This window comes from Bufo gargarizans, chromosome 2 (assembly GCF_014858855.1).
Source record: "Bufo gargarizans isolate SCDJY-AF-19 chromosome 2, ASM1485885v1, whole genome shotgun sequence".
Lineage (NCBI taxonomy): Eukaryota > Metazoa > Chordata > Amphibia > Anura > Bufonidae > Bufo > Bufo gargarizans.
In genome coordinates this window covers 706019368-706045962 of record NC_058081.1, presented here as the reverse complement: position 1 = coordinate 706045962, position 26595 = coordinate 706019368, and the positions used below count along the sequence as shown (strand labels likewise).

At 47.1% G+C, this 26595-nt stretch overlaps 1 protein-coding gene across 3 annotated transcripts in view; it reads left to right on the top strand.

The window, feature by feature from the left end:
* The window catches only part of IGSF21 (immunoglobin superfamily member 21), a 492728-nt gene that overhangs the window by 390715 nt on the left and 75418 nt on the right, over positions 1–26595 (top strand). For all 3 annotated transcript variants that reach the window (XM_044278638.1, XM_044278639.1, XM_044278637.1), the window contains exon 6: positions 11678–12149. In XM_044278638.1, coding sequence (XP_044134573.1) covers positions 11678–12149 — 472 coding nt within the window. The remainder of the gene's footprint in view (positions 1–11677; positions 12150–26595) is intronic.

Genomic DNA, 26595 nt, shown 5'->3' with positions numbered 1-26595 from the left:
GGCCTAACTGAGAACGTTCCGAAAGATCAGAAGTGCAAAATAACAAGTTAAAAGGGTATGTCCTATGCCCTAAATTGTCCAGCAGGTGCGGGCCCCACCTCTGGAACCCGCTTCTCTCTGAAGAAGTGGATGGAGAACAAGTCGTGTGCCCCATAGCAGTGAATGGGGACAATGCCCATTTTTGAGATAGGAGGGTCCTATTCTTCAGATAGGAGCGGGTGCTAGAGGAGGGGCCCGCTCCTATCAGACATTTATGGCATATCCTAGCAATAAACCATAAATGTCCCAGATGGAACAACTAATATCAAATTGGGAAAGAAATAGAATTTCCTTACTGGTTCCCTCTGCTTGTACGGCAGTTTAGGTGCCGGATTATAAGACTTTCTGTATCATCAGATGCTGCTTTCACAGTATCTAGTAGAAGATAACGAGCCATCAGGATGCACTGTGGGATCGATTTAGAAGGTCCAGCCCTTGGAGCGTAGCTGCCGGGCCGCATTTATCATGACTGTGGCTGTGGTATACAGTCAGGTCCATGAATATTAGGCACAATTCTAACATTTTTGGCTCTATACACCACCACAATGGATTTGAAATGAAACGAACAAGATGTGCTTTACCTGCAGACTGTCAGCTTTAATTTGAGGGCATTTACATCCAAATCAGGTGAACGGTGCAGGAATTACAGCAGTTTGCATCTGTGCCTCCCACTTGTTAACGAACCAAAAGTAATGGGGCAGAATAATAATCATAAATCAAACTTTCACTTTTTAATACTTGGTTGCAAATCCTTTGCAGTCAATTACAGCCTGAAGTCTGGAACACATAGACATCACCAGACGCTGGGCTTCATCCTTGGTAATGCTCTGCCAGGCCTCTACTGTCTTCAGTTCCCGCTTGTTCTTGGGGCTTTTTCCCTTCAGTTTTGTCTTCAGCAAGTGAAATGCAGCTCAATCGGATTCAGGTCCGGTGATTGACTTGGCCATTACATAACATTCCACATCTTCCCCTTAAAAAACTCTTTGGTTGCTTTTGCAGTATGCTTTGGGTCATTGTCCATCTGCACTGTGAAGCGCCGTCCAATGAGTTCTGAAGCATTTGGCTGAATATGAGCAGATAATATTGCCCGAAACACTTCAGAATTCATCCTGCTGCTTTTGTCAGCAGTCACATCATCAATAAATACAAGAGAAGCAGTTCCATTGGCAGCCATACATGCCCACGCCAGGACACTACCACCACCATGCTTCACTGATGAGGTGGTATGCTTAGGATCATGAGCAGTTCCTTTCCTTCTCCATACTCTTCTCTTCCCATCACTCTGGTACAAGTTGATCTTGGTCTCATCTGTCCATAGGATGTTGTTCCAGAACTGTGACGGCTTTTTTAGATGTTGTTTGACAAACTCTAATCTGGCCTTCCTGTTTTTGAGGCTCACCAATGGTTTACATCTTGTGGTGAACCCTCTGTATTCACTCTGGTGAAGTCTTCTCTTGATTGTTGACTTTGACACACATACACCTACCTCCTGGAGAGTGTTCTTGATCTGGCCGACTGTTGTGAAGGGTGTTTTCTTCACCAGGGAAAGAATTCTTCGGTCATCCACCACAGTTGTTTTCCGTGGTCTTCCGGGTCTTTTGGTGTTGCTGAGCTCACCGGTGCGTTCCTTCTTTTTAAGAATGTTCCAAACAGTTGTTTTGGCCACACCTGATGTTTTTGCTATCTCTCTGATGGGTTTGTTTTGATGGCTTGCTTCACTGATGGTGACAGCTCTTTGGATCTCATCTTCAGAGTTGACAGCAACAGATTCCAAATGCCAATAGCAGACTGGAAATGGACTCTGGACCTTTTATCTGCTCATTGTAGTTGGGATAATGATGGAATAACACACACCGGCCATGGAACAGCTGGGAAGCCAATTGTCCCATTACTTTTGGTCCCTCAACGAGTGGGAGGCACAGATGCAAACTGTTGTAATTCCTGCACCGTTCACCTGATTTGGATGTAAATGCCCTCAAATTAAAGCTGACAGTCTGCAGGTAAAGCACATCTTGTTCCTTTTATTTCAAATCCATTGTGGTGGTGTATAGAGCCAAACATGTTATAATTGTGTTGATGTCCCAATATTTATGGACCTGACTGTATATATATATATATTGAGTCAAGCCCCATAAGGGTCCATTTACACGTCCGCAATTCTGTTCCGCATTTTGCAGAACGGAATTGCGGACTTCTTCATTTCCAGGGGGCTGCACACAATTGCGGACAAGAATAGGCATATTCTATTAGTGCCGGCGATGTGCGGTCCGCAAAATGCAGATAGGCTGTCCGCACATGTTATTGTCATGGGTAAAAGGGGAAATTTATCAGAGTTGTAAAAAGTGATGATTATTGGCTTTCGGGCTGAGGGTGGCGGTATTTCTGAAGCTGCGCAGTGTGAACTGTCCCTGTGCTGCTGTGGTGAAAGTGTATGGTGAGTGGACAAATAGCCCCATTGTGAATAAGTGACGTGAAAACTGCGGAGCGCCACGTGCCATTGATGTGAGAGGTGAACATCGGCTATGAAGGTGCGCGAGGGTGGACCGGCCCTCTACAGTGGAGCAGCTCACCACCAAAATGAATCAGGAGCTACCAGACGTGTCTAACACTACTGTCCAGCGAACCCTACTGTGTATGGGGCTCCGGAGCAGACGGACGGTCACTGCACCTCTGATAACTAAGCTGCATCGGCAGAATAGGTTTCAGTTTTCGTGGCAGTATCCAGTGGCGTACCAAGGGGGGGGGCGGGCCGCCCCGGGTGCCACTCACAAGGGGGGTGCTGACGGAGTCACCCGTCCCCGGCTCCATCCACCCATTGCTGCGACGCGACTCCGCCAGGCGCCGGCTTCGGTCCGGTGGAAGGATTATTGCGGCGGCGGGCGGCGCGCAACATGACGTGACGACGTCACGACGCTGACGCCGCGCCGCCGCCTTCACGGATCAGAAGAAGGATCCCATCCATCTATTATACCAGCGGTCGGACGGCCGGACGGCAGGCATCATCAAAATAAATGTGAGACACACACGAGTAAAGTAAATAATTGTGTAATTAAGGGGGGGTGTACCGTGTAATTAAGGTGGGGAGGGAGGGGGTGTAATTAAGGGGGGGTGTTATTAAGGGGAGAAGAGAGGGTGTAATTAAGGGGGGGTGCAGGATTTGTTCATTTTATTGATGGGGATTTGGATTTTTTTTCTTTTTGGTGCAGATGGAAAGTGATTTTTTTTAAGGGGGTGCAGGTTTTTATTTTATTAACCACCTCCGGACCGCCTAACGCAGATGTGCGGTCCGGAGGTGGCAGCGCTGCGCACAGCGACGCATATACGCGTCATCTCGCGAGACGCGAGATTTCCTGTGAACGCGCGCACACATGCGCGCGCGCTCACAGGAACGGAAGGTAAGCGTTAGCGAGTGGATATCCAGCCTGCCAGCGGCGATCGCTCGCTGGCAGGCTGGAGATGTGATTTTTTTAACCCCTAACAGGTATATTAGACGCTGTTTTGATAACAGCGTCTAATATACCTGCTACCTGGTCCTCTGGTGGTCCCTTTTGTTTGGATCGACCACCAGAGGACACAGGTAGCTGTGTAAAGTACCACAAAACACCACTACACTACACTACACCCCCCCTGTCACTTATTAACCCCTTATGAACCTCTGATCACCCCATATAGACCCCCCTGTCATTGATCACCCCCCTGTCATTGATCACCCCCCTGTCATTGATCACCCCCCTGTAAGGCTCCATTCAGAGGTCCGTATGATTTTTACGGATCCACTGATACATGGATCGGATCCGCAAAACACATGCGGATGTCTGAATGGAGCCTTACAGGGGGGTGATCAATGACAGAGGTGATCAGGGAGTCTATATGGGTGATCACCACTCTGTCATTGATCACCCCCCTGTAAGGCTCCATTCAGACGTCCGCATGTGTTTTGCGGATCCGAAAATTTGTAATAAATATTATTGAAAACATTGAAAAAAGTTTGTGCATGTTTTCTTAACTTTCTTTGGGGGGGGGGGGGGGTGCCAAACAAAGGGTTCGCACCGGGTGCCAAATGCTCTAGGTACACCCCTGGCAGTATCGGAATTGGACCTCTGCTGAAGGGTTGTCTTCTCCGATGAGTCACATTTTCTGCTTTATTAAACGGATTGACATCGGTGTGTGAGGACAGAAACACCAGAGAACAAACGCCCTGCAACCATTGCTGGAAGAACACAAGCTGGTGGTGGCCGCGTTTTGGTCTGGGGAAGGTTTTCGTGGCATTCTCTGAGCCACTCATCCATGTGGAAGTCACTGTCAACTGATCTGGGTATGAATCCATCCTTGCTGATAACGTTCCTCCCTACATGCTGATTGTCCTCCCTGGGGCGAGGGGATCTTCCAGCAAGACAACGCGACATGTCACACGGCTAGAAATGCCCGACGTTGGTTAGAAGACCATGACCAAGTACTTCCCTGGCCCCCCTAGTTCTACAGACTTGAACCCGATTGAGCGTCCGTGGGACCACTTCCATCGCTGGATCCTCCCCCACGCCCCCTCCAGCATCTGTCAGCGTGGCTCCAGATACCTGGGACAACCTACCAGGACCTTGTGGAGTCACTCGCAGTCTGTCCGTGCTGGATATTAACTGGTGGTCAGAATAATGGGACTTGACTGTGTATGTATGTGCACATCTGTACTATCACACCCATCATCCAAGCTACAGCTGCCTTCATTATTGTGGTTGGCACCTTCGCTCTTGATTGTCATGCAGGCGGTGGGCTCAGCTGCTGTCACTGGAGATTTCCACGTCTGCGCCACGCTTGTTGTGATAAGTATTTCCACAAAGTCGACACTTGGAGATAAAACGAGAGCAAAAAAAAAGAAGAAATGAGCAAACATCATTACGAGTTCTTGTTCCGTTGCCTTTCGCGGCAGCGACAATCCAGGCGGCAGCCTCCTATTGACGGAATCGACCTGCTAAATTAATACATCTTAATGCGCTTTGTAGATTGGTATCGAGCTCCGTGTCGCCGCTTTTATCCTCTCTCCTTTCAGCGCCGCTCACGAGCCTTTCCAATCAAGGCATCTCTTGTTTTGCGTTGCACAGCCTCCATCCTGCCTATTCTTCATCCTCGGTAATCGGAATGCATAATTTGGTCTCTTGCCCCCTCCGCGGCGCGCGCCATGCGACGGATGCCTAGCGATGTTAAAATGCTATTGAGAGAGGAAAGAATAAAAAAAAAAAAAATAAAGACACTTTGAAGCCGCCCCTGACTTACCGAGTCGCGCAGATTAAAAAAAAAAGGCGCTCTTTCACGTTGAACGCTATTATTCAGCCGCGTTTACTCTTATCAATGCCTTGAAAAGACATTTGGCAGAAAGGAGAAGGAGTCGCTGCTGTTTAATTGACACCGAGGGGACCTTCTGCCCTGCGGCTCCCGCAGTGGAGGCACGGAGAGGGGTGACGGCGGGTGCTTTGTGGCACAACAGGCGCACAAAGCGAGCAAAGTGAGCAGCTCTCTACGTGATTGTGCTCTGGATTTCAGCCGGGTGTTTGAAGTTCCCAGGTTGTGATGTTGAATTCTGTCACAGCTGGATGGATGGACCGATGGTGGCACATTACAGGCCTTGCTTCAGGGCTCATCAGCAAACGAGTTTTTCCAGTTTTACAAATAAAGCTTAAAGGGCATCTGTCAGCAGTTTTGTACCTATGACACTGGCTGACCTGTTGGCAGCTGAAGGCATCTGTGTTGGTTCCATGTTCCTATGTGCCCACATTGCTGAGAAAAATGATGTTTTATTATATGCAAATGACCCTCTAGGAGCAACGGGGGCGTTTCCATTACACCTAGAGGCTCTGCTCTCTCTGCAACTGCCATGCCCTCTGCACTTTGATTGATAGGACCAGGTGTGATCACATTTTGTCTGCCTGGTCCTATCAATCAAAGTGCAGTGGACACCGCAGTTGCAGAGAGAGCAGAGCCTCTCGGTGTAACGGTAACGCCCCCGTTGCTCTTGGAGGCTCATTTGCATATCATAAAACATCATTTTTCTCAGAAATGCGGACACTTAGGAACATGGGACCAACACAGATGCCTTCAGCTGCCAACAGGTCAGTCAATGTCATAGCTACAAAACTGCTGACAGATGCCCTTTAATCATTGTAAATTTAGAGGTTCTATGGATTTCAGTGTTGCAATTAATTACCATTTTCAAGATCTGCGCTTGCTCTCAATGAATGTTAACTCATTGCATTCAGAAGCTAAAAACTTGGACAGACTGAATACTTCTCCTAGCGGAGGGTACTTTCCTACCGTATATCTGATCTAAACAATGCTGAGGCCTCCATGAATCTCAGACGTGCGCTCTCTGTGGTCTCCATGAACCGCTCACACATCCATTGACTTCAGTGCGTGTATTCGCACATCAGTGGTTTTCCGTGGTCTGTGGTGACACCAAGGAAGCATGCCCTATTTTGTCCTTGATTGCGGATCCCTAACACACATTAAGGCCTATGGGTCCTTAAAAATCACGTGTTTGGCCCGTGGTTTTCATGGACCATTGGTAGGAGACCTTCTGGAAACTCATTTTCAGCCTAGCAGTGTCTGTGGAATACAGAAGACACGCGGGGGGCAAGAAACCACCAAACACGGATCCTTTACGGATGAACCACTGACCATCAGGAGAGGAGAGAGATTTTAGCCCACATAGGATTATCTGCACTGATACATTGTCACAAGTTCCTCTGCTCGGTAAATCTTTACAGATTGCTATTAATTGTCTAGACAAGCCTCTGTCAGCAGCACAAGCTGTGCTTTTATCCTGATAGTTTGTTACAATGTATCAGTGCGGGTAAAACATATTCTGGAGTCCAAGCTGTTTAGGTCATAGAGGATTGTCTGCACTGATACATTGTAGCGAGGCCCTCTGCTATTAAAATCTATACAGAGTACTATCATTGAATACCTCTCCAGACAATCCTCCGGCAGCAGCACGACCCTCTCTTCTCTCCTTATAGTTTGTTACAATGTATCAGTGCAGGTAAAATGTATCTGGAGTCCAACTGCTGAGCTCACCGAGGATTGTCAAGATTGGATACATCTGTAACAAACTATTAGTTGTGAGAAGTATTAGTATTTAGGCTGCTGCCATATCCCCAAGCTTTACCCTGCAGTTCTGCTCCTTAAAGGCACAGTATAATTAGTGATCTCATGTATAAAAGTTCTGCTGGAAGCCGGTCAGTGAAGAGTTAATTCCCATTACACCTGGGATCAGTCTGGTTCAGGGATGCTCAACCTGCGTCCCTCCAGCTGTTGTAAAACTACAACTCCCACCATGCCCTTCTGTAGGCTGATAGGCTGTCCGGGAATGATAGAATTTGTAGTTTTTCAACAGCTGAAGGGCCGCAGGTTGAATTCCAACCTGTATGATGCATGATACTGAGTAGTGTTGAGCGAACTTGTGTTTCAAGTTCGGCGTCTAAAGTTCGGGTTATCGAAGAATCGCATTATGGATTCCGCTACCACGGACCATAACGGAATTTAGAATCCATAATGCGATTCTTCGATAACCCGAACCCGAACTTTAGACGCCGAACTTGAAACACAAGTTCGCTCAACACTACTACTGAGGGATCATCAGTCGGACCCCGTGGACATTGGATCTCATGGGGTTCTGGTTGAAATTGTCAGCGACTGTCTATAGGAAAGTCGTGTCCTTGGGCGGCTTTTAGTATTGCCTCCTCGTGCCTGCACCTTGAGGTGTCACATCCGCTACGTATGGTGAAAACTCAGCCTTGCTTATTACCGTCGTCTTATGTTAACCATTGGGGGGGGATGTGACTGCAATAAATCAAGGCCTTCTCAACAATTGTCCGCTAATCCTCTAATCCTACGTTAAATTGTCGGAAAATCAATTTTTAGGCATTAAAGATTTAAATTGGCGAAATGCAAAAACTTGTCCCAGGAACCTGATGGGAGCGTTGCCCCTACGACGACATCTGAGCATTGAGAATTAACTAGGCTTCATCGGCAGCTGTCGGGGCGAAGGTCGAGAGGAAACGGATTAATTCTGCTGCATGTCGGCGAGGAGGGCTTTGGAGAGCCCTCCATCATCTTCATACAGATGCGCCGTCGTCTAGGGGAACCTCCGGCTGCTCCGGTCACGCCGCTCGCACCTGTTTTGGTTGGTCTTTTTACGTGTCAGGATACAGTTGCGTGGCGGAGCCATGTTCTGTGTATGTACTGACTGATTCCATTAGAAGCCATGAAGAAACAACATCACACAGATCAATGGAGTGTTTCCGAATCAGAGCGCGACCGGCTGCCAAACCGCGGTCTTGTTGGCCGGGTTTCCTGAAATTCTTCTGGATGGGGAGAATATGTGATGGCAGAAAATCTACTAAAATTGGAACAATACGAGGAATATTCCATCAGCCATGGCAGGAGGACGCGGCCTCATTCCTCGTCATCTCCAGAAGAGCTGCTCCTGGATGAATCATTTACAGCGATGCAAAAAAACGAGAGGAATCTAAGGCTCCATTCACACGTCCGCAAATGGGTCCGCACGGTGCGGACCCGTTCATTTTCTATGGGGACGGAATGGATACGGACAGAAGCTGCAGACAAGAATAGGCATTTCTATAGGGGTGCCGGGCGGGTGTGTTGCGGATCCGCAATTTGCGGGTCCGCAACACACCACGGACGTGTGAATGGAGCATTAAAGGGGGTTCTATCCACAGGATACGGGATAAGTGTCTGACTGCTGGGGCACCCACCAGTCACAAGAGCGGGGGCCCGTGCTCCATGGTTTCAATGAAGCAGTGGCTATACATGCTCCATGGGGCTGCTGGAGATAGGTGAATTGAATGGAGCGGTAGACGCGCATGGAGCGCGGACCCTCATTCTCTTTGGCCGAGGGCCCTAGTGGTTGGAACCCGACAATCAGAAGCTTATCCCCTATCCCAGGGATGCCCAACCTGCGGCCCTCCAGCTGTTGTAAAACTACAACTCCCACAATGCCCTGCTGTAGACCAATAGTTGTAGGCTGTCCAGTTATGCTGGGAGTTGTAGTTTTGCAAGAGCTGGAAGGCCGCAAGTTGGGCATCCCTGCCCTATCCTGTGCTGATCTGTGAGGGTCCTAGCTGACCTGAGAATAGGTCATCGATACTAGAATCTCGGAAAAACCCTTTAAATAATGAAAATCGGACATGATATAGTACATGACACTCTCTGTCTAACAAAGCTAGAACCAGCCCTGTACTGCACATGGATCCAGAGATCTCCACATTCATTGCTCCAATGGATCTGCAAGATTGGAGCATGTCCTTTCTTCTACAGCTGGGATGCCCAACCTACGGCCCCGCAGCTGTTGCAAAACTACAACTCTCAACATGCCCTGATATCTGTAGGCTGTCTGGGAGTACTGGGAGTTGTAGTTTTGCAACGGCTGGAGGGCCGTGGGTTGGGCATCCCTGTTCTACAGCTCTCTCCCTATCACAGCTCAGGGGTGTGGCCTCTGTGCTGCTCCTCTTGTCCTATCACAGCTCAGGGGTGTGGCCTCTGTGCTGCTCCTCTTGTCCTATCACAGCTCAGGGGCCTTTTCTGCCTGCTGCATCTCTCTCCCTGTAACTGTCACACTTCTAACAGCAGATAGGGCTGAAGCCAGTTAAAGGATGGAACTGAGCATGTGCGACCACCTCAGCAAGGTGGACGGAGAAATAAGGATAACTCAGTGGCTTTACTACATTTTCAATTACATCCAATGACAAAATAAATTTGGGCCTCTACTTTGCCCGTCCCCCATGATTTACACTGCATTACTTTACACCGATGATCACAGCAAGGAGAGAAGATTATATGGGTAACTCGAGACACTTTCTTGCGTGACTCCCGGAATGAGATCATTTCTTCTGACGGCCCTGACAGGAGTGAAACGATTTTATGAGGGAAGACCCCGCTAAAGAGCCGTCAGATTCCTCATCTGGAAAGCAGGAGAATCGATGGAGGCTCGTGTCTAACACTTTGACGCACACCGCCCGCCACAGATGGAGCTTGTCAGGAGCGCCGGACGGGATCTGAACTTAATCAATTGCTCTGTGTCACAGCAAACCACACACTGTTCCAGCATCTCTGCCGTGAGACATCCATCGTATGGACGTCACTGACAGCGGCAGATCATTCGTGTCATTCCAGCCGTCCTCTGTTCACACCTGAAGCTTCCGGGTCACTGGGTGAACAGAGCACATGACACGTGACCAGATAACCACTGCCCGGTAGTAATGGCCAGTCCTGAGCTGAGGGATGGTCTGAGTGGCTATGCTCATCATAAGGCCCCCATACTGATGAGAGAAAACCCGACAGCAGCTTACACTCTGCCTCCTTCTGACAACACATGCACCCTCAGCCGAGCCGGGTGTACATGTGTATGAGGGGGTCAGCAGGAGTAACTGTTAGCCATACACCTATTAAAGGGCATCTGTCAGCAGTTTTGTACCTATGACACTGGCTGACCTGTTACATTGCGCTTGGCAGCCGAAGGCATCTGTGTTGGTCCCATGTTCCTATGTGCCCGCATTTCTGAGAAAAATTAGGTTTAATATATATATGCAAATGAGCCTCTAGGAGCAAAGGGGGCATTGCCGTTACACCTAGAGGCTCTGCTCTCTCTGCACTTTGACAGCACCCGGTGTGATGACTTTTTCACTGCCTGGTCCTATCAAAGTACAGAGAGTGCGGCAGATGCAGAGAGAGCAGAGCCTCTAGGTGTAACGGCAACGCCCCCGTTGCTCCTAGAGGCTCATTTGCATATATATTAAAACATTGTGTGCATGAGCTCTTAAACAGATGTTTTTTTCTGCCATTTTTAACTCTTGTAGCGAAAAAAATGGGCTGTGTTTTTAAAAAAATAAAACACACAAAAAGCCCCTGTGAGCTGGTGTAGATTGTGCTATCGTTTACGTCAATTTTCTAGTGTAGATTACGTCCAATCTGTCGGGCAGCAGGAATGTTACCGTCCCCTTTGCTAACCCCACCCACTTTTTTGTGTGCAGAGTGCAGATTTTCAAGAAATCTGCTTGCTGTCAGTGAACAGGGGGATTTATTAAAGGCTTTTCGACATAGAAAAGATTCAAGTTATGGCGCATGTTTTATTTACGCTAAAATTTGTGATTTTTCACATCTCTTCACCCTTGCGAGAGGTATAAAAAGTCAGAAATGATACTGTGGGGACGGGCGTCTCCCGACAGGACCTCTTAATAAATTCGGAGCGTTGTACTCCAGTCCTTTCCTGGGTTCATTACACACCCGCATTGGTATTACTGCCCGAGGGTCCAGCTATCTGTATGAACAGGGTTCTAAAGTAACTGAGACCTGGATGTGAGAAATATTGAGGTCATTTAGCAAACTGGTGTAAAGTAGGACTGGCTCAGTTGCCCCTAGCAACCAATCAGATTCCACCTTTCATTTTCCAAAGGAGCTGTCCAAAATGAAAGGTGGAATCTGATTGGTTGCTATGGGCAACTAAGCCAGTCAGCAGTTTGAGAAATGGCCTAGGAGATGTAGCTGACCAAGAGGCCATGTTGGTTGTCAGGAACTGTAGATGATTACGGCTGGGGAACGCCTTGATGTAACATTGCGTTTTTTCTTCCAGGTATATTTCAAGAGGGACGGGGAGCTGATCGAGGTGGTGACCATGATGGATCCACCGCCTGCAGCAGCCGGACTATTGAATAATCGTGGATCCAGGAACCTTCTGAACCGAGACCTGGATGACACGAAAATGCAAAAATCACTTTTACTGTTAGACACTGAGGAGAGGGGATCGAACTCTTTCACGGAAAACCCCTTCCGATCCCGCACATCTGACCAAGGACCTATGTTAAGCCCCGTGACGGAGGCGATTCCAGAGACGGTGGTCAGCCTGGAGTTCCCCCGCTGGGTCCACAGTACGGATCCCACTTATTTCTTCCACCAAATGCATCTTCCAATGAGTGACGGGACCGTGGAGGTCCGAGCCATGCTCACCTGGACCCTAAACCCGCAAGTGGACAACGAGGCGCTGTTTAGCTGTGAGGTGAAGCACCCGGCCCTCACCATGCCCATGCAGTCCGAAGTCACGCTAGGTAAGACGTGCTTTATGGATATTGCTTTAAAGGGCATCTGTCAGCAGTTTTGTGCCTGTTAAACTGGCTGTGCTGTTGCATGTGCGTTTGGCAGCTGAAGGCACCATTGAAAAAATGAATTTAAAGGGCATCTGTCAGCAGTTTTGTACCTATGAAAGTAGCTGAAGCAGCTGAAGGCATCTGTGTTAGTCCCATGGTCATATGTGCCCGCATTGCTAAGAAAAATGAAGTTTTAATATATGCAAATGAGCATCTAGGAGCAATGGGGGCGTTGCCGTTACACCTAGAGGCTCTGCCGCACCCTCTGCATTTTGAATGACAGGACCAGGCAGTAAAACGTGATCACATCTGGCCCTGTCAATTAAAGTGGCAGAGGGAGTGGCACTTGCAGAGAGAGCTGAGCCTCTAGGTGCAACGGCAGCGCCCCCATTGCTCCTAGGGGCTCATTTGCATCTATTAAAACTACATTTTTCTCAGCAATGTGGGCACATAGGAACATGGGACCAACACAGATGCCTTCAGCTGCTTCAGCTACTTCCATAGCTACAAAACTGCTGACAGATGCTCTTTAAATTCTTTTTTCAATTGACGCTTCTTCATGTGCCAAACAGGGGAGTATATATACCGAGTTGTGGTTCATGTTTTTGCACACAGCCTTGTGCTTGCAGGTCAGTCCCCGGGATCCTCTGCTCTTACATAGATGTGTAGCCTGAGCAGGGGTCCCTTCGTAATGGGCCCCACTGCAGCTGCCTGCGCTGCCTCTTTGGATGGCTGCTCACTTCTTTGGGACAGCAATGAGTTTGTGTCGATAAACCTGCACTGAAGACCTACAACAAAAATGGTTTTAAATTTATTATGTGTTTTTGATACTTTTTGCACCCCCCTTGAAAGGGGGCGTGGCTAATAGGAGTCCTAAAATGTGCCAGATTTATTAATGGAATTTTTTAAACAATATTCAGGTGTAAAGAGGTGATATAAGGACAAGTGTCTCAGATGTCTCGCAGGATGCAGTAGGTTTATTCAGCATGGCCGTTGTGATAAATTTGGCGCACTTTCTGCTTCGAAATCTAGAATAGCATCAATCAGCCGCACCGTGTCTAATGAGGGGTACAATATCTGACCCCCGATAAAGGCTGTCATGTCCGCACAACCTCACGGATTCCAATAGATATAGCAATGTGGAAGGGGCTCAGTGAGGGGTCCGGGTACGTGGCCCACCCCCCACGGAGGCTACCTGCAGAGGTCTCAGATAACAGATGAAGGTCAGCGCTTTATTGTTTTTTAGAAAACGGACTTATTTTGTTTCAGTGACTTTGGAAAATGTCTCATATAAAACCTGTAAAAGCGGACACCGTGTTAATCTTCTCATAAAAGTGGAAGAAATGACTTTTGCGCCGTGTGTACAAATGAAGTGAAGTCCTCGAGTCTCGTCCTTCTCAGGCCTGGATTTATAGGATGCAGCAGATTTTATTTCACCTTTTAAAGTTTTACCTTTTTACTTTACTTCCATGTAGAAGATAATGAGCGGCACAGTGTCTCCATCATGTCTTCCCCAAACTCTGCAAGTATAATCCTCCTGTTCCATTAAAGCGGTTCTCCAGGAATTAAGAAAATGAAAATACTTAAATGTGACTTTTTTCTAAATATATTTCCAAATACCTTTCATTAGCATACCTCCCAACTTTCAAAAATCGCAAAGAGGGACAATATGTGTGGCGCGCATCGTGGCAGTCTTTTTCACACTAGGCCACGGCTCTAACTCCGCCAAAAGTATAATAACTGACTCCATCACAACTGCAACAGCTGGGAATCGGTTAGGTGAGTGTGAGTTACTTTATCTTTTTTTTTTTTGCAGCATGTGAAGACCCTCGAACAATTGTTTTCTTGCACTTCAATATCCATTTAAATATTAGCCAAAGAGGGACACTTGGGAGGCATGCATTAGTTAGAATGGCTAGTTTTGTCTGGGGAGCAATCATCAGGGGGAATAAACTGTCCGCCGTCCTATTAGTACACACAGGAGGACAAGTTACTTCACAACACTGAGCTAAAGAGCTGCCTCATCCTCCTCTCTGCTCTGCTTGTCAGGAATCATGATCCTGAATACAGTGGAAAAGATCTTCAGCTGAATCTCTGTAGGAATGGAGGAGACATGAAGTACAGAGAGGATGGACAGGACAGACTGAGGTAATGGAGACTGCATACAAGAGCTGATGCTTATTATACCCCACCCTCTTCTCTGTACCTCATGTCTCCTCATGAACTCCATTCCTACAGAGATAAATTTTATCAGCTATATTCATTCAGGATCATAATCCCTGACAAGAAGAGCAGAGAGGAGGATGAGGCAGCTCTTTAGTTCAGTGTTGTGAAGTAACTTCTCCTCCTGTGTGATCAGGACAGGTTCTGTGTGTACTAATAGGACAGCGGCCATTTTATTTCTCCTAATGATTGTTCCTCAGACAAAACGAGCGATTATAACTAATGAAAGGTATTTGGGAATATAATTTATAATAAAGTAATATTTAAGTATTTTCATTTTCTTAATTCCCAGAGAACCCCTTTAAAGGGATTTTTATATTCCCCTACCCCTCAGCTGCTGGGCCCTACTGATAGGAGCCCCCATGACACGCTGACATTGAAATTTGGGGTACAGGATAATGACACTGACACCTGGGGGTACAGGATAATGACGCTGACACCTGGGGGTACAGGATAATGACACTGACACTTGGGGGTACAGGATAATGACACTGACACCTGGGGGTACAGGATAATGACACTGACACCTGGGGGTACAGGATAATGACACTGCACTTGGGGGTACAGGATAATGACACTGACACCTGGGGGGACAGGATAATGACGCTGACACCTGGGGGGACAGGATAATGACGCTGACACCTAGGGCTTCAGGATAATGACACTGACACCTAGGGGTACAGGATAGTGACACTGATACTTGGGGTACAGGATAGTGACACTGACACTTGGGGTACAGGACAAAGACACACTGATACTTGGGGTACAGGATAATGACACTGACATCTGGGGTATAGGATAACGACACTGATACTTGGGGTACAGGATAACAACACTGATACTTGGGGTACAGGATAACGACACTGATACTGACACACTGACACTGGGGGTACAGGATAATGACACTGACACTGGGGGTACAGGATAATGACACTGACATTTGGGGTATAGGATAATGACACTGACACTTGGGGTACAGGATAACGACACTGACATTTGGGGTACAGGATAACGACACTGATACTTGGGGTACAGGATAACGACACTGATACTCGGGGTACAGGATAACGACACTGATACTCGGGGTACAGGATAACGACACTGATACTCGGGGTACAGGATAACGACACTGATACTCGGGGTACAGGATAACGACACTGATACTCGGGGTACAGGATAACGACACTGATACTCGGGGTACAGGATAACGACACTGATACTCGGGGTACAGGATAACGACACTGTTACTCGGGGTACAGGATAACGACACTGATACTCGGGGTACAGGATAACGACACTGATACTCGGGGTACAGGATAACGACACTGTTACTCGGGGTACAGGATAACGACACTGTTACTCGGGGTACAGGATAACGACACTGATACTCGGGGTACAGGATAACGACACTGATACTCGTGGTACAGGATAACGACACTGATACTTGGAGTACAGGATAACGACACTGATACTTGGGGTACAGGATAACGACACTGATACTTGGGGTACAGGATAACGACACTGATACTTGGAGTACAGGATAATGACACTGATACTTGGGGTACAGGATAATGACACTGATACTCGGGGTACAGGATAGCGACACTGATACTTGGAGTACAGGATAACGACACTGATACTCGGGGTACAGGATAACGACACTGATACTTGGGGTACAGGATAATGACACTGACACTTGGGGGACAGGATAACGACACTGATACTTGGGGGACAGGATAATGACACTGATACTTGGGGTACAGGATAACGACACTGATACTCGGGGTACAGGATAGCGACACTGATACTTGGGGTACAGGATAATGACACTGACACTTGGGGGACAGGATAACGACACTGATACTTGGGGGACAGGATAACGACACTGATACTTGGGGGACAGGATAACGACACTGATACTTGGGTACAGGATAATGACACTGATACTTGGGGTACAGGATAACGACACTGATACTCGGGGTACAGGATAGCGACACTGATACTCGGGGTACAGGATAACGACACTGATACTCGGGGTACAGGATAGCGACACTGATACTTGGGGTACAGGCCGATGACACGCTGAGTCTAGGAGACAGATATTTGCTTGGTGCGGACCTGGACGAGTCTTCCTCAGGGATTTGCAGTCCGGTGAACCTCCCTTTCTGAGGACGGCTGCTCGTCTTCTTGAGTTTCTCCGGCTCCATTACATAGATTGTAATATATTAAAGTCACCTTAAGCTGCGGAAAATGAGAATTAGGTAAAGCATTGTTATCAAATTGAGAGTAAATCTATAACTGGCAGAGAGCGGCCGATGATTATTCCTTGTAATTGTAACATTTAATGTGTGTCAGGCGGCCGGGACGCGGTATCGTGTGGACAGAGAATGAATCCCGCCGTTACACAGTAACCTTTATAAGTCCGCTATTTAAATGACAAGATAGCGATGAACTCTCAATTAGTCAGTGCTGGGAATGAGACCTGCGCGGTGCAGACATCTCTCCTCCCCGCCTCCGCTCGCCGGATCAGGAGAGAGCGGTAATCTGGAACATCATCCTTAGGATCCATTCAGATGTCTGTAAGTGGTTTGCGGACCGCACATGGCCGGCCCTGATAGAAATGCCTATTCATGTCCGTGATTGTGAACAAGAAGAGGACATGCTTCTTTTGTGGGGCCACGGAACGGAACTACAGATGCGGACAGCTCACGGTGTTCTGTCCGCATCTTTTGTGACCCTATTGAAATTAATAGGTCCAAAATATAGTGTAATGGATGCGGACCGAGAAATACGGACGTGTGAAAAGACCCCACAAGGGGTTCTCCCATCATTTATGTAAAAATGAAAATCGGACATCACATAGTACATGACAATCTCAGCCGTGTACCTCTCATGGGTCCAGAGATCTCCTCATTCTTTGCTCCAGTTGCTCTGTGAGAGTCTTTTCAGGCTGGCAGTTTAGGGGGCACGTCCTTTCTGCTGCATCTCGCTTCCTATTATATAGATATGTGATCTGCACTCCAATTTGGTAGTTTGGGCGCTCGTGAGAGAAACGTATTTTGAGAGTAGGAATATCCACGGCACTCCAATTCTTTTTAATAATCAAAGAAGTGTTCTACTTGCTACTTTTAACCATTTAATTATAGTGGTATTACCGGTTCCTTATTATTCATATACCTACTATGAATTATGAATTACTCATTTGCTATTCATGTTTTAATCCAAGTGCCCCTTACAACATGCACCTGGGAACACAACCTCTTTCAATTTTACACCCATCATTTTTAATTCTTTTCTTCTGGACCCCCACCTAATTCCTTGTCTTCTACTGTATACTTAATTTTTCTGTACATTATATACCAGATCAAAATCTAAGATACAATATATTGTTTACAGATCCCGCTGATAAAGGTCGAATTCAGACCGAAACGTCCGGGGAATACTCCTGGATATGAATAATACTGTATGGAATAATACGTGATGTGAACACTTCTTTGATTATTACAAATAATTGCATATACCTTTAACTGGAGTGCCGTAGATATTCCTACTGCCGCATCTCTCTTCCTATCACAGCTCAGGGGATGTGTCCTTTCTGCTACAGCTCTCTCCCTATCACAGCTCAGGGGATGTGTCCTTTCTTCTGTAGCTCTCTCCCTATCACAGCTCAGGGAGGTGTGTCCTTTATGCTGTAGCATTCTTCCTATCACAGCTCAGGGGCATGTCCTTTATGCTGTAGCATTCTTCCTGTCACAGCTCAGGGGATGTGTCCTTTCTGCTACAGCTCTTTTCCTATCACAGCTCAGGGAGGTGTGTCCTTTATGCTGTAGCATTCTTCCTATCAAAGCTCAGGGGCATGTCCTTTATGCTGTAGCATTCTTCCTATCACAGCTCAGGGGTATGTCTTTTATGCTGTAGCATTCTTCCTATCACAGCTCAGGGGTATGTCCTTTATGCTGCAGCATTCTTCCTATCACAGCTCAGGGGTATGTCCTTTATGCTGTAGCATTCTTCCTATCACAGCTCAGGGGTATGTGCTTTATGCTGTAGCATTCTTCCTATCGCAGCTCAGGGGCATGTCCTTTATGCTGTAGCATTCTTCCTATCACAGCTCAGGGGTATGTCTTTTATGCTGTAGCATTCTTCCTATCACAGCTCAGGGGTATGTCCTTTATGCTGTAGCATTCTTCCTATCGCAGCTCAGGGGAATGTCCTTTATGCTGTAGCATTCTTCCTATCACAGCTCAGGGGTATGTCCTTTATGCTGTAGCATTCTTCCTATCACAGCTCAGGGGTATGTGCTTTATGCTGTAGCATTCTTCCTATCACAGCTCAGGGGATGTGTCCTTTATGCTGTAGCATTCTTCCTATCACAGCTCAGGGGATGTGTCCTTTATGCTGTAGCATTCTTCCTATCACAGCTCAGGGGTATGTCCTTTATGCTGTAGCATTCTTCCTGTCACAGCTCAGGGGCATGTCTTTTATGCTGTAGCATTCTTCCTATCACAGCTCAGGAGACGTGTCCTTTATGCTGTAGCATTCTTCCTATCACAGCTCAGGGGATGTGTCCTTTATACTGTAGCATTCTTCCTATCACAGCTCAGGGGTATGTCCTTTATGCTGTAGCATTCTTCCTATCACAGCTCAGGGGCATGTCCTTTATGCTGTAGCATTCTTCCTATCACAGCTCAGGGGTATGTCTTTTATGCTGTAGCATTCTTCCTATCACAGCTCAGGGGTATGTCCTTTATGCTGTAGCATTCTTCCTATCACAGCTCAGGGGTATGTGCTTTATGCTGTAGCATTCTTCCTATCACAGCTCAGGGGACGTGTCCTTTATGCTGTAGCATTCTTCCTATCACAGCTCAGGGGTCGTGTCCTTTATGCTGTAGCATTCTTCCTGTCACAGCTCAGGGGTATGTCCTTTATGCTGTAGCATTCTTCCTATCACAGCTCAGGGGTATGTGCTTTATGCTGTAGCATTCTTCCTATCACAGCTCAGGGGCATGTCCTTTATGCTGTAGCATTCTTCCTATCACAGCTCAGGGGTATGTGCTTTATGCTGTAGCATTCTTCTTATCACAGCTCAGGGGACGTGTCCTTTATGCTGTAGCATTCTTCCTATCACAGCTCAGGGGCATGTCCTTTATGCTGTAGCATTCTTCCTATCACAGCTCAGGGGTATGTCCTTTATGCTGTAGCATTCTTCCTATCACAGCTCAGGGGCATGTCCTTTATGCTGTAGCATTCTTCCTATCGCAGCTCAGGGGCATGTCCTTTATGCTGTAGCATTCTTCCTATCACAGCTCAGGGGTATGTCTTTTATGCTGTAGCATTCTTCCTATCACAGCTCAGGGGTATGTCCTTTATGCTGTAGCATTCTTCCTATCGCAGCTCAGGGGCATGTCCTTTATGCTGTAGCATTCTTCCTATCACAGCTCAGGGGTATGTGCTTTATGCTGTAGCATTCTTCCTATCACAGCTCAGGGGATGTGTCCTTTATGCTGTAGCATTCTTCCTATCACAGCTCAGGGGCATGTCCTTTATGCTGTAGCATTCTTCCTATCACAGCTCAGGGGTATGTCCTTTATGCTGTAGCATTCTTCCTGTCACAGCTCAGGGGCATGTCTTTTATGCTGTAGCATTCTTCCTATCAAAGCTCAGGGGCATGTCCTTTATGCTGTAGCATTCTTCCTGTCACAGCTCAGGGGATGTGTCCTTTATGCTGTAGCATTCTTCCTATCACAGCTCAGGAGACGTGTCCTTTATGCTGTAGCATTCTTCCTATCACAGCTCAGGGGATGTGTCCTTTATGCTGTAGCATTCTTCCTATCACAGCTCAGGGGTCGTGTCCTTTATGCTGTAGCATTCTTCCTGTCACAGCTCAGGGGTATGTCCTTTATGCTGTAGCATTCTTCCTATCACAGCTCAGGGGTATGTCTTTTATGCTGTAGCATTCTTCCTATCACAGCTCAGGGGTATGTCCTTTATGCTGTAGCATTCTTCCTATCACAGCTCAGGGGTATGTGCTTTATGCTGTAGCATTCTTCCTATCACAGCTCAGGGGACGTGTCCTTTATGCTGTAGCATTCTTCCTATCACAGCTCAGGGGTCGTTTCCTTTATGCTGTAGCATTCTTCCTGTCACAGCTCAGGGGTATGTCCTTTATGCTGTAGCATTCTTCCTATCACAGCTCAGGGGTATGTGCTTTATGCTGTAGCATTCTTCCTATCACAGCTCAGGGGAATGTCCTTTATGCTGTAGCATTCTTCCTATCACAGCTCAGGGGCATGTCCTTTATGCTGTAGCATTCTTCCTATCACAGCTCAGGGGTATGTCCTTTATGCTGTAGCATTCTTCCTATCACAGCTCAGGGGACGTGTCCTTTATGCTGTAGCATTCTTCCTATCACAGCTCAGGGGTATGTGCTTTATGCTGTAGCATTCTTCTTATCACAGCTCAGGGGACGTGTCCTTTATGCTGTAGCATTCTTCCTATCACAGCTCAGGGGTATGTCCTTTATGCTGTAGCATTCTTCCTATCACAGCTCAGGGGTATGTGCTTTATGCTGTAGCATTCTTCCTATCACAGCTCAGGGGAATGTCCTTTATGCTGTAGCATTCTTCCTATCACAGCTCAGGGGTATGTGCTTTATGCTGTAGCATTCTTCCTATCACAGCTCAGGGGTATGTCCTTTATGCTGTAGCATTCTTCCTATCACAGCTCAGGGGTATGTCCTTTATGCTGTAGCATTCTTCCTATCACAGCTCAGGGGTATGTCCTTTATGCTGTAGCATTCTTCCTATCACAGCTCAGGGGTATGTGCTTTATGCTGTAGCATTCTTCCTATCACAGCTCAGGGGACGTGTCCTTTATGCTGTAGCATTCTTCCTATCACAGCTCAGGGGTATGTCCATTATGCTGTAGCATTCTTCCTATCACAGCTCAGGGGTATGTGCTTTATGCTGTAGCATTCTTCCTATCACAGCTCAGGGGACGTGTCCTTTATGCTGTAGCATTCTTCCTATCACAACTCAGGGGTATGTCCATTATGCTGTAGCTCTCTTCCTATCAAAGTTCAGGGGATGTGTCCTTTCTGTTGCAGCTCTCTTCCTATCACAGCTCAGGGGCATGTCCTTTCTGCTGCAGCTCTCTCCTTGTAACTGTCTCAGCTTCAGTAGATATGGCTGGTGGCAGTTGAAAGATGGAACTGAGCATGTGCGACCACTTCAGTAGGTGGATGTGCACATTACTTTACAGATTATACAGCAGAGGGCGCCGTTATAATGCAGTAAAGAGGCTATCTCACAGCTGGAGTATTTCAGTAACAGAAAGTAACGGCCATGTTTCACAGAGCGGTCATTGTCAAGCCAATTTGCAAAATTTTTGAGACTCTATTTTGCACACTTTTCTGCACTGATACATTGTAACAGACGGGACAGGAGAGAGATTTGCTCCGTTGCTCCGCTCACGGAGGATTGTCTAGACTGGGTATGATATGTAGCATAGTTTTGTCGCCTGGAAGAGACTTTAATGTAAGACTATGTCAGTGCCTCTGAAAGACGCCTCCTGGACGGCAGCCTAGTGAAGGCCCCCGGAGCTTCCAGCATTCTGATATAAACTGTCTAATGGCCGCTTTTAACCTAATGGTCTTTTCTGGACGGGTGCCACTTTGCTTTCCGCGGTGGCCCTCCAGGGTGCTGAATCCAGGGCGGCCGCAGCGTCCCCACGAGCTGCCCCCCGCCGCCATGCACTGAGGCTGCATTAGGTAATGAAGCATCTTTATGGCTCTTGTGTGAGTGCTGGCGTCTCTTCCTCGCAGCCGCCCTTGATAGAAATTTCCCGATCCTAATGAGGTTTGTATGCAGATCAGGCCGTGCGGTCTCATCCGTTTACAAACCATTAAGGTTAATGCGCTTCTTGTTTAAAGAAAGTGTTGAATTAATAGAGTGCACTCCAGAAGATCGCTCCATCCTGCCCACCATGGGGTCTGGCGGGGGCTGCGGCTGACAGATTACAGGATAGGGAAGTTCTACAAGCACGTGAAGTGCCCCGGTATCTCCTTACAGTTCTGAGGACACACCCATCCTGTAAGCTCTTCAAGCACCCTCTTATGGTGGCAGCACCTGGGCGTTCATGGGAATTGACTCTGCTTGTACATATGAACTTGGGTGGATAATTTCTGATGACTATGCTTGCAGGGTCTTCATAGCTAATCATTCAGTGTTATGGGGTGGGCAGGGGTATAGCTGAAGGCTCACGGGCCCTGGTGTAAGAGTTCAGCTTGGGCCCCTCTTTCCCTCAGTGCTTTGTAGCGGACGGCAGAAGTGCACCTATCCTTTCTGTTGCCTTTCTGCCACCCACCATGCCAAATTCTCAACCTAACCCCTTCCCTCCAGCCCTACTATTTAAGACATACTTGTAAAACATTACATACAGCGCTACAGAACATACAGGGTAATACAGCCCCACATGTACCTCTTCCATCCAGTGACGTCTCCTCTGATGTAGGTCTTCTCTTTCCTTATCTTCTCCTTTCAGACCAGACCGCCATGATGATTTCTTTCACTCATCTCTCATCTCTGCAGAGTTTGACAAACAGACATCTTAGTTTTCTACTTTTCCATCATCCTCCTACCTTCTGAACATCCCATCCTGCCACCCCCAATACTGTGCTCCCTGTGCTCCCCAGTACTACACTGTAGAAACAGATAGTCTCCCAGAAAATACTAGGACGGCACAGATAGTGCCCCTTCAATAATTATTGGCACACAGCGCCCTAAAAGATAACTGCACCCACCAAATAGTGGCCCTGACACTAATAGTGTAACCATAATGTGCCCCAAAAATAATGATGCTAAGCTAATACTGCGCCAGGGTGGCCCCCCACAGTAATCGTGCTCTGCAAAGTCCCACCAAGAGTAATAATTATCTGCCAGTGTGCATAGTATTAACAGTGCCTCCAATAGTAGTAGTACACCTATTGTTCCCATACTAGTACTCATGTTCCCGTAGTCCCCCAGTAGTAATAATTCTCATTATAATGTGTGCCAGTAGTAAAATGCCCCCTTATAATGTGTGCCAATACAAAAAATACCCCTTTATAATGTGTGCCAATACAAAAAATACCCCTTTATAATGTGCGCCAGTACAAAAAATACCTCCTTACATATCCCCTTACACCTCAGATCAGACCCCTATATCAGAACTCATATCGGACCTCAAATCAGATCCCCATATCAGATCTTCAGATCAGACCCCCATATCAGATCTTCAGATCAGACCCCCATATCAGATCTTCAGATCAGACCCCCATATCAGATCTTCAGATCAGACCCCATATCAGATCTTCAGATCAGACCCCCATATCACACCTCAAATCAGATCCCCATATCAGATCTTCAGATCAGACCCCCATATCACACCTCAAATCAGATCCCCATATCAGATCTTCAGATCAGACCCCCATATCACACCTCAAATCAGATCCCCATATCAGATCTTCAGATCAGACCCCCATATCACACCTCAAATCAGATCCCCATATCAGATCTTCAGATCAGACCCCCATATCACACCTCAAATCAGATCCCCATATCAGACTTCATATCAGACCCCCATATCACACCTCAAATCAGATCCCCATATCAGACTTCATATCAGAGCTCCTTTAGACCTCAATGTCAGACCCCCATATCAGAACTCAGATCAGACCCCCTTTAGACCTCTATATGAGACCCCCATCAGACCTCAGATCAGATCCAAAATAAATACATGTATTTACCTCTACTGCTGTGCCGCTGCTCTGGAGGTCCGATGCTCTGTCCTGCAGTCGCGCTCCCTGGTCTTCTCCGGCCCACGCTGCACTTTCACCTGACAACATGAGGTTATAGTGCGGACACTACATACACAGTCAGGACAGTGCAGCGTGGACCCGAGACCCGGAGAAGACCAGGAGCTGGGAGTATAGTGCTAGAAGCACTTCACTCCCCGCACCTTCTGCATACCAGTGAGCGCTTGCATGATGGAAACGCTCACTAATATTCGCTTTATAAGACGCAATGCTTCCTATAAAGTGAAAAGGATGGCAATTGGTGGTGTGCCACTGGCAAGGGGGACCCTGTGGGCCCCCCTGGCTTAGGGGATCGGTCGCAATTGCAACCGCTGCAACACCTATTGCTACTCCACTGGGGATGAGGGTTCTCAATTTTTATAGACTTGAGGGGATGACCTTCATGTAATAATTCTATCTATCTCATATCTATCTATCAATCACTTTGGCACTCCCTGGGCCATGCAATGCATGGAGGGCACACCCTTTCTTCTCTCGTGGCACACCCTTGACTTGGGGTGCCCTTGATGGTGGATAGTTAGCAGAATGCAATGCAGCAGTACAGATGCAGAGGCCTGCGGACAGATGGTGGATTCAATAATCAAATAACATCTTTCTTTACTAAATTGATGATGGGAGTAGTAGTACATATAGTTAGTTCCAAAGTATATCAATTTAGATCCGGATGGGCAGTCCATCTCAAAGTGTAGCGGGTGCGGGGGGGATGCAGCAAAGTCTTTCTGCCATAAACAAGCAGCACCTTACTGATGTTATCTTACACGATCTTTACGGATCTGGACCTTTTAAGATGTCAGGTCTCTTTCCTTCAGGGGTACTCTGATGACAATTTGCTTCTTTCTCAGTTGTAGTCTTAAAGAGAAAAGTTCTCTGGAATTGGGCCTAGTCTGCGGGAGTTTTCACATGTAGGTCTTGTGTGTAGCTCTACTAATACTCCAGTCACTTACCAGGGGGCGGACCTGGTCATCACCACGGAAACCTAACATAATTTGCTAGTGTTAACCATATATTGACCATACATTGCTATTTGGTATACACGGTACATAAAGAATTAAGGCCCTGATTTATCAAGGCCAGTGTCGCGCTGCCAGAGGAGGTATGTAATTAATGACGAGGCGCATTCCGGTGCTACAGGGCGCTAGAGGTTGTCTTATAGTTGGTGATCTTTTTGGAGGGAATAACTTTCACCCTACTTCTTTTCTTCTTCTTTTTTTGCAATTCTTTGCTGTATGTGGTACTGCTGACGTATCCCCCCTCTTCTGGTTCTTATTTCCCTGTACCCCATCCTTTCTGTCCCAAGCCTCAACCCTCTTCTTAACGACATCGATTGTCCATTCTGAGTATCAGTGTTATCCATTCGGCCATATGATAGACTAGATGTATGGCTCAGAAGAAGGTATCACACATGGCAGTCATTAATACAGGCAGTATCACAGTGATAAACCTAGATACAGAGGCTCAGCAGACAGTATCACACATGATAGGATGAGATACAGCGGCTCAGCAGACAGTATCACATAGGATAGGATTAGATACAGTGACTCAGCAGACAGTATCACACATGATAGGATTAGATACAGCAGCTCAGCAGGCAGTATCACACAGGATAGGATTAGATACAGCAGCTCAGCAGACAGTATCACACATACTAGGATTAGATACAGCAGCTCAGCAGACAGTATCACACATGATAGGATTAGATTCAGCAGCTCAGCAGACAGTATCACACATGAGAGGCTGAGATACACCGCTCAGCAGACAGTATCACACATGATAGGATTAGATACACCGCTCAGCAGACAGTATCACAGATGTTAGGATTAGATACAGCAGCTCAGCAGACAGTATCACACATGATAGGATTAGATACACCGCTCAGCAGACAGTATCACAGATGTTAGGATTAGATACAGCAGCTCAGCAGACAGTATCACACATGATAGGATTAGATTCAGCAGCTCAGCAGACAGTATCACACATGAGAGGCTGAGATACACCGCTCAGCAGACAGTATCACACATGATAGGATTAGATACACCGCTCAGCAGACAGTATCACAGATGTTAGGATTAGATACAGCAGCTCAGCAGACAGTATCACACATGATAGGATTAGATACACCGCTCAGCAGACAGTATCACAGATGTTAGGATTAGATACAGCAGCTCAGCAGACAGTATCACACATGATAGGATTAGATACAGCGGCTCAGCAGACAGTATCACACATGATAGGATTAGGTACAGCAGCTCAGCAGATAGTATCACACATGATAGGATTAGATACAGAAGCTCAGCAGACAGTATCCCACATGATAGGATTAGGTACAGCAGC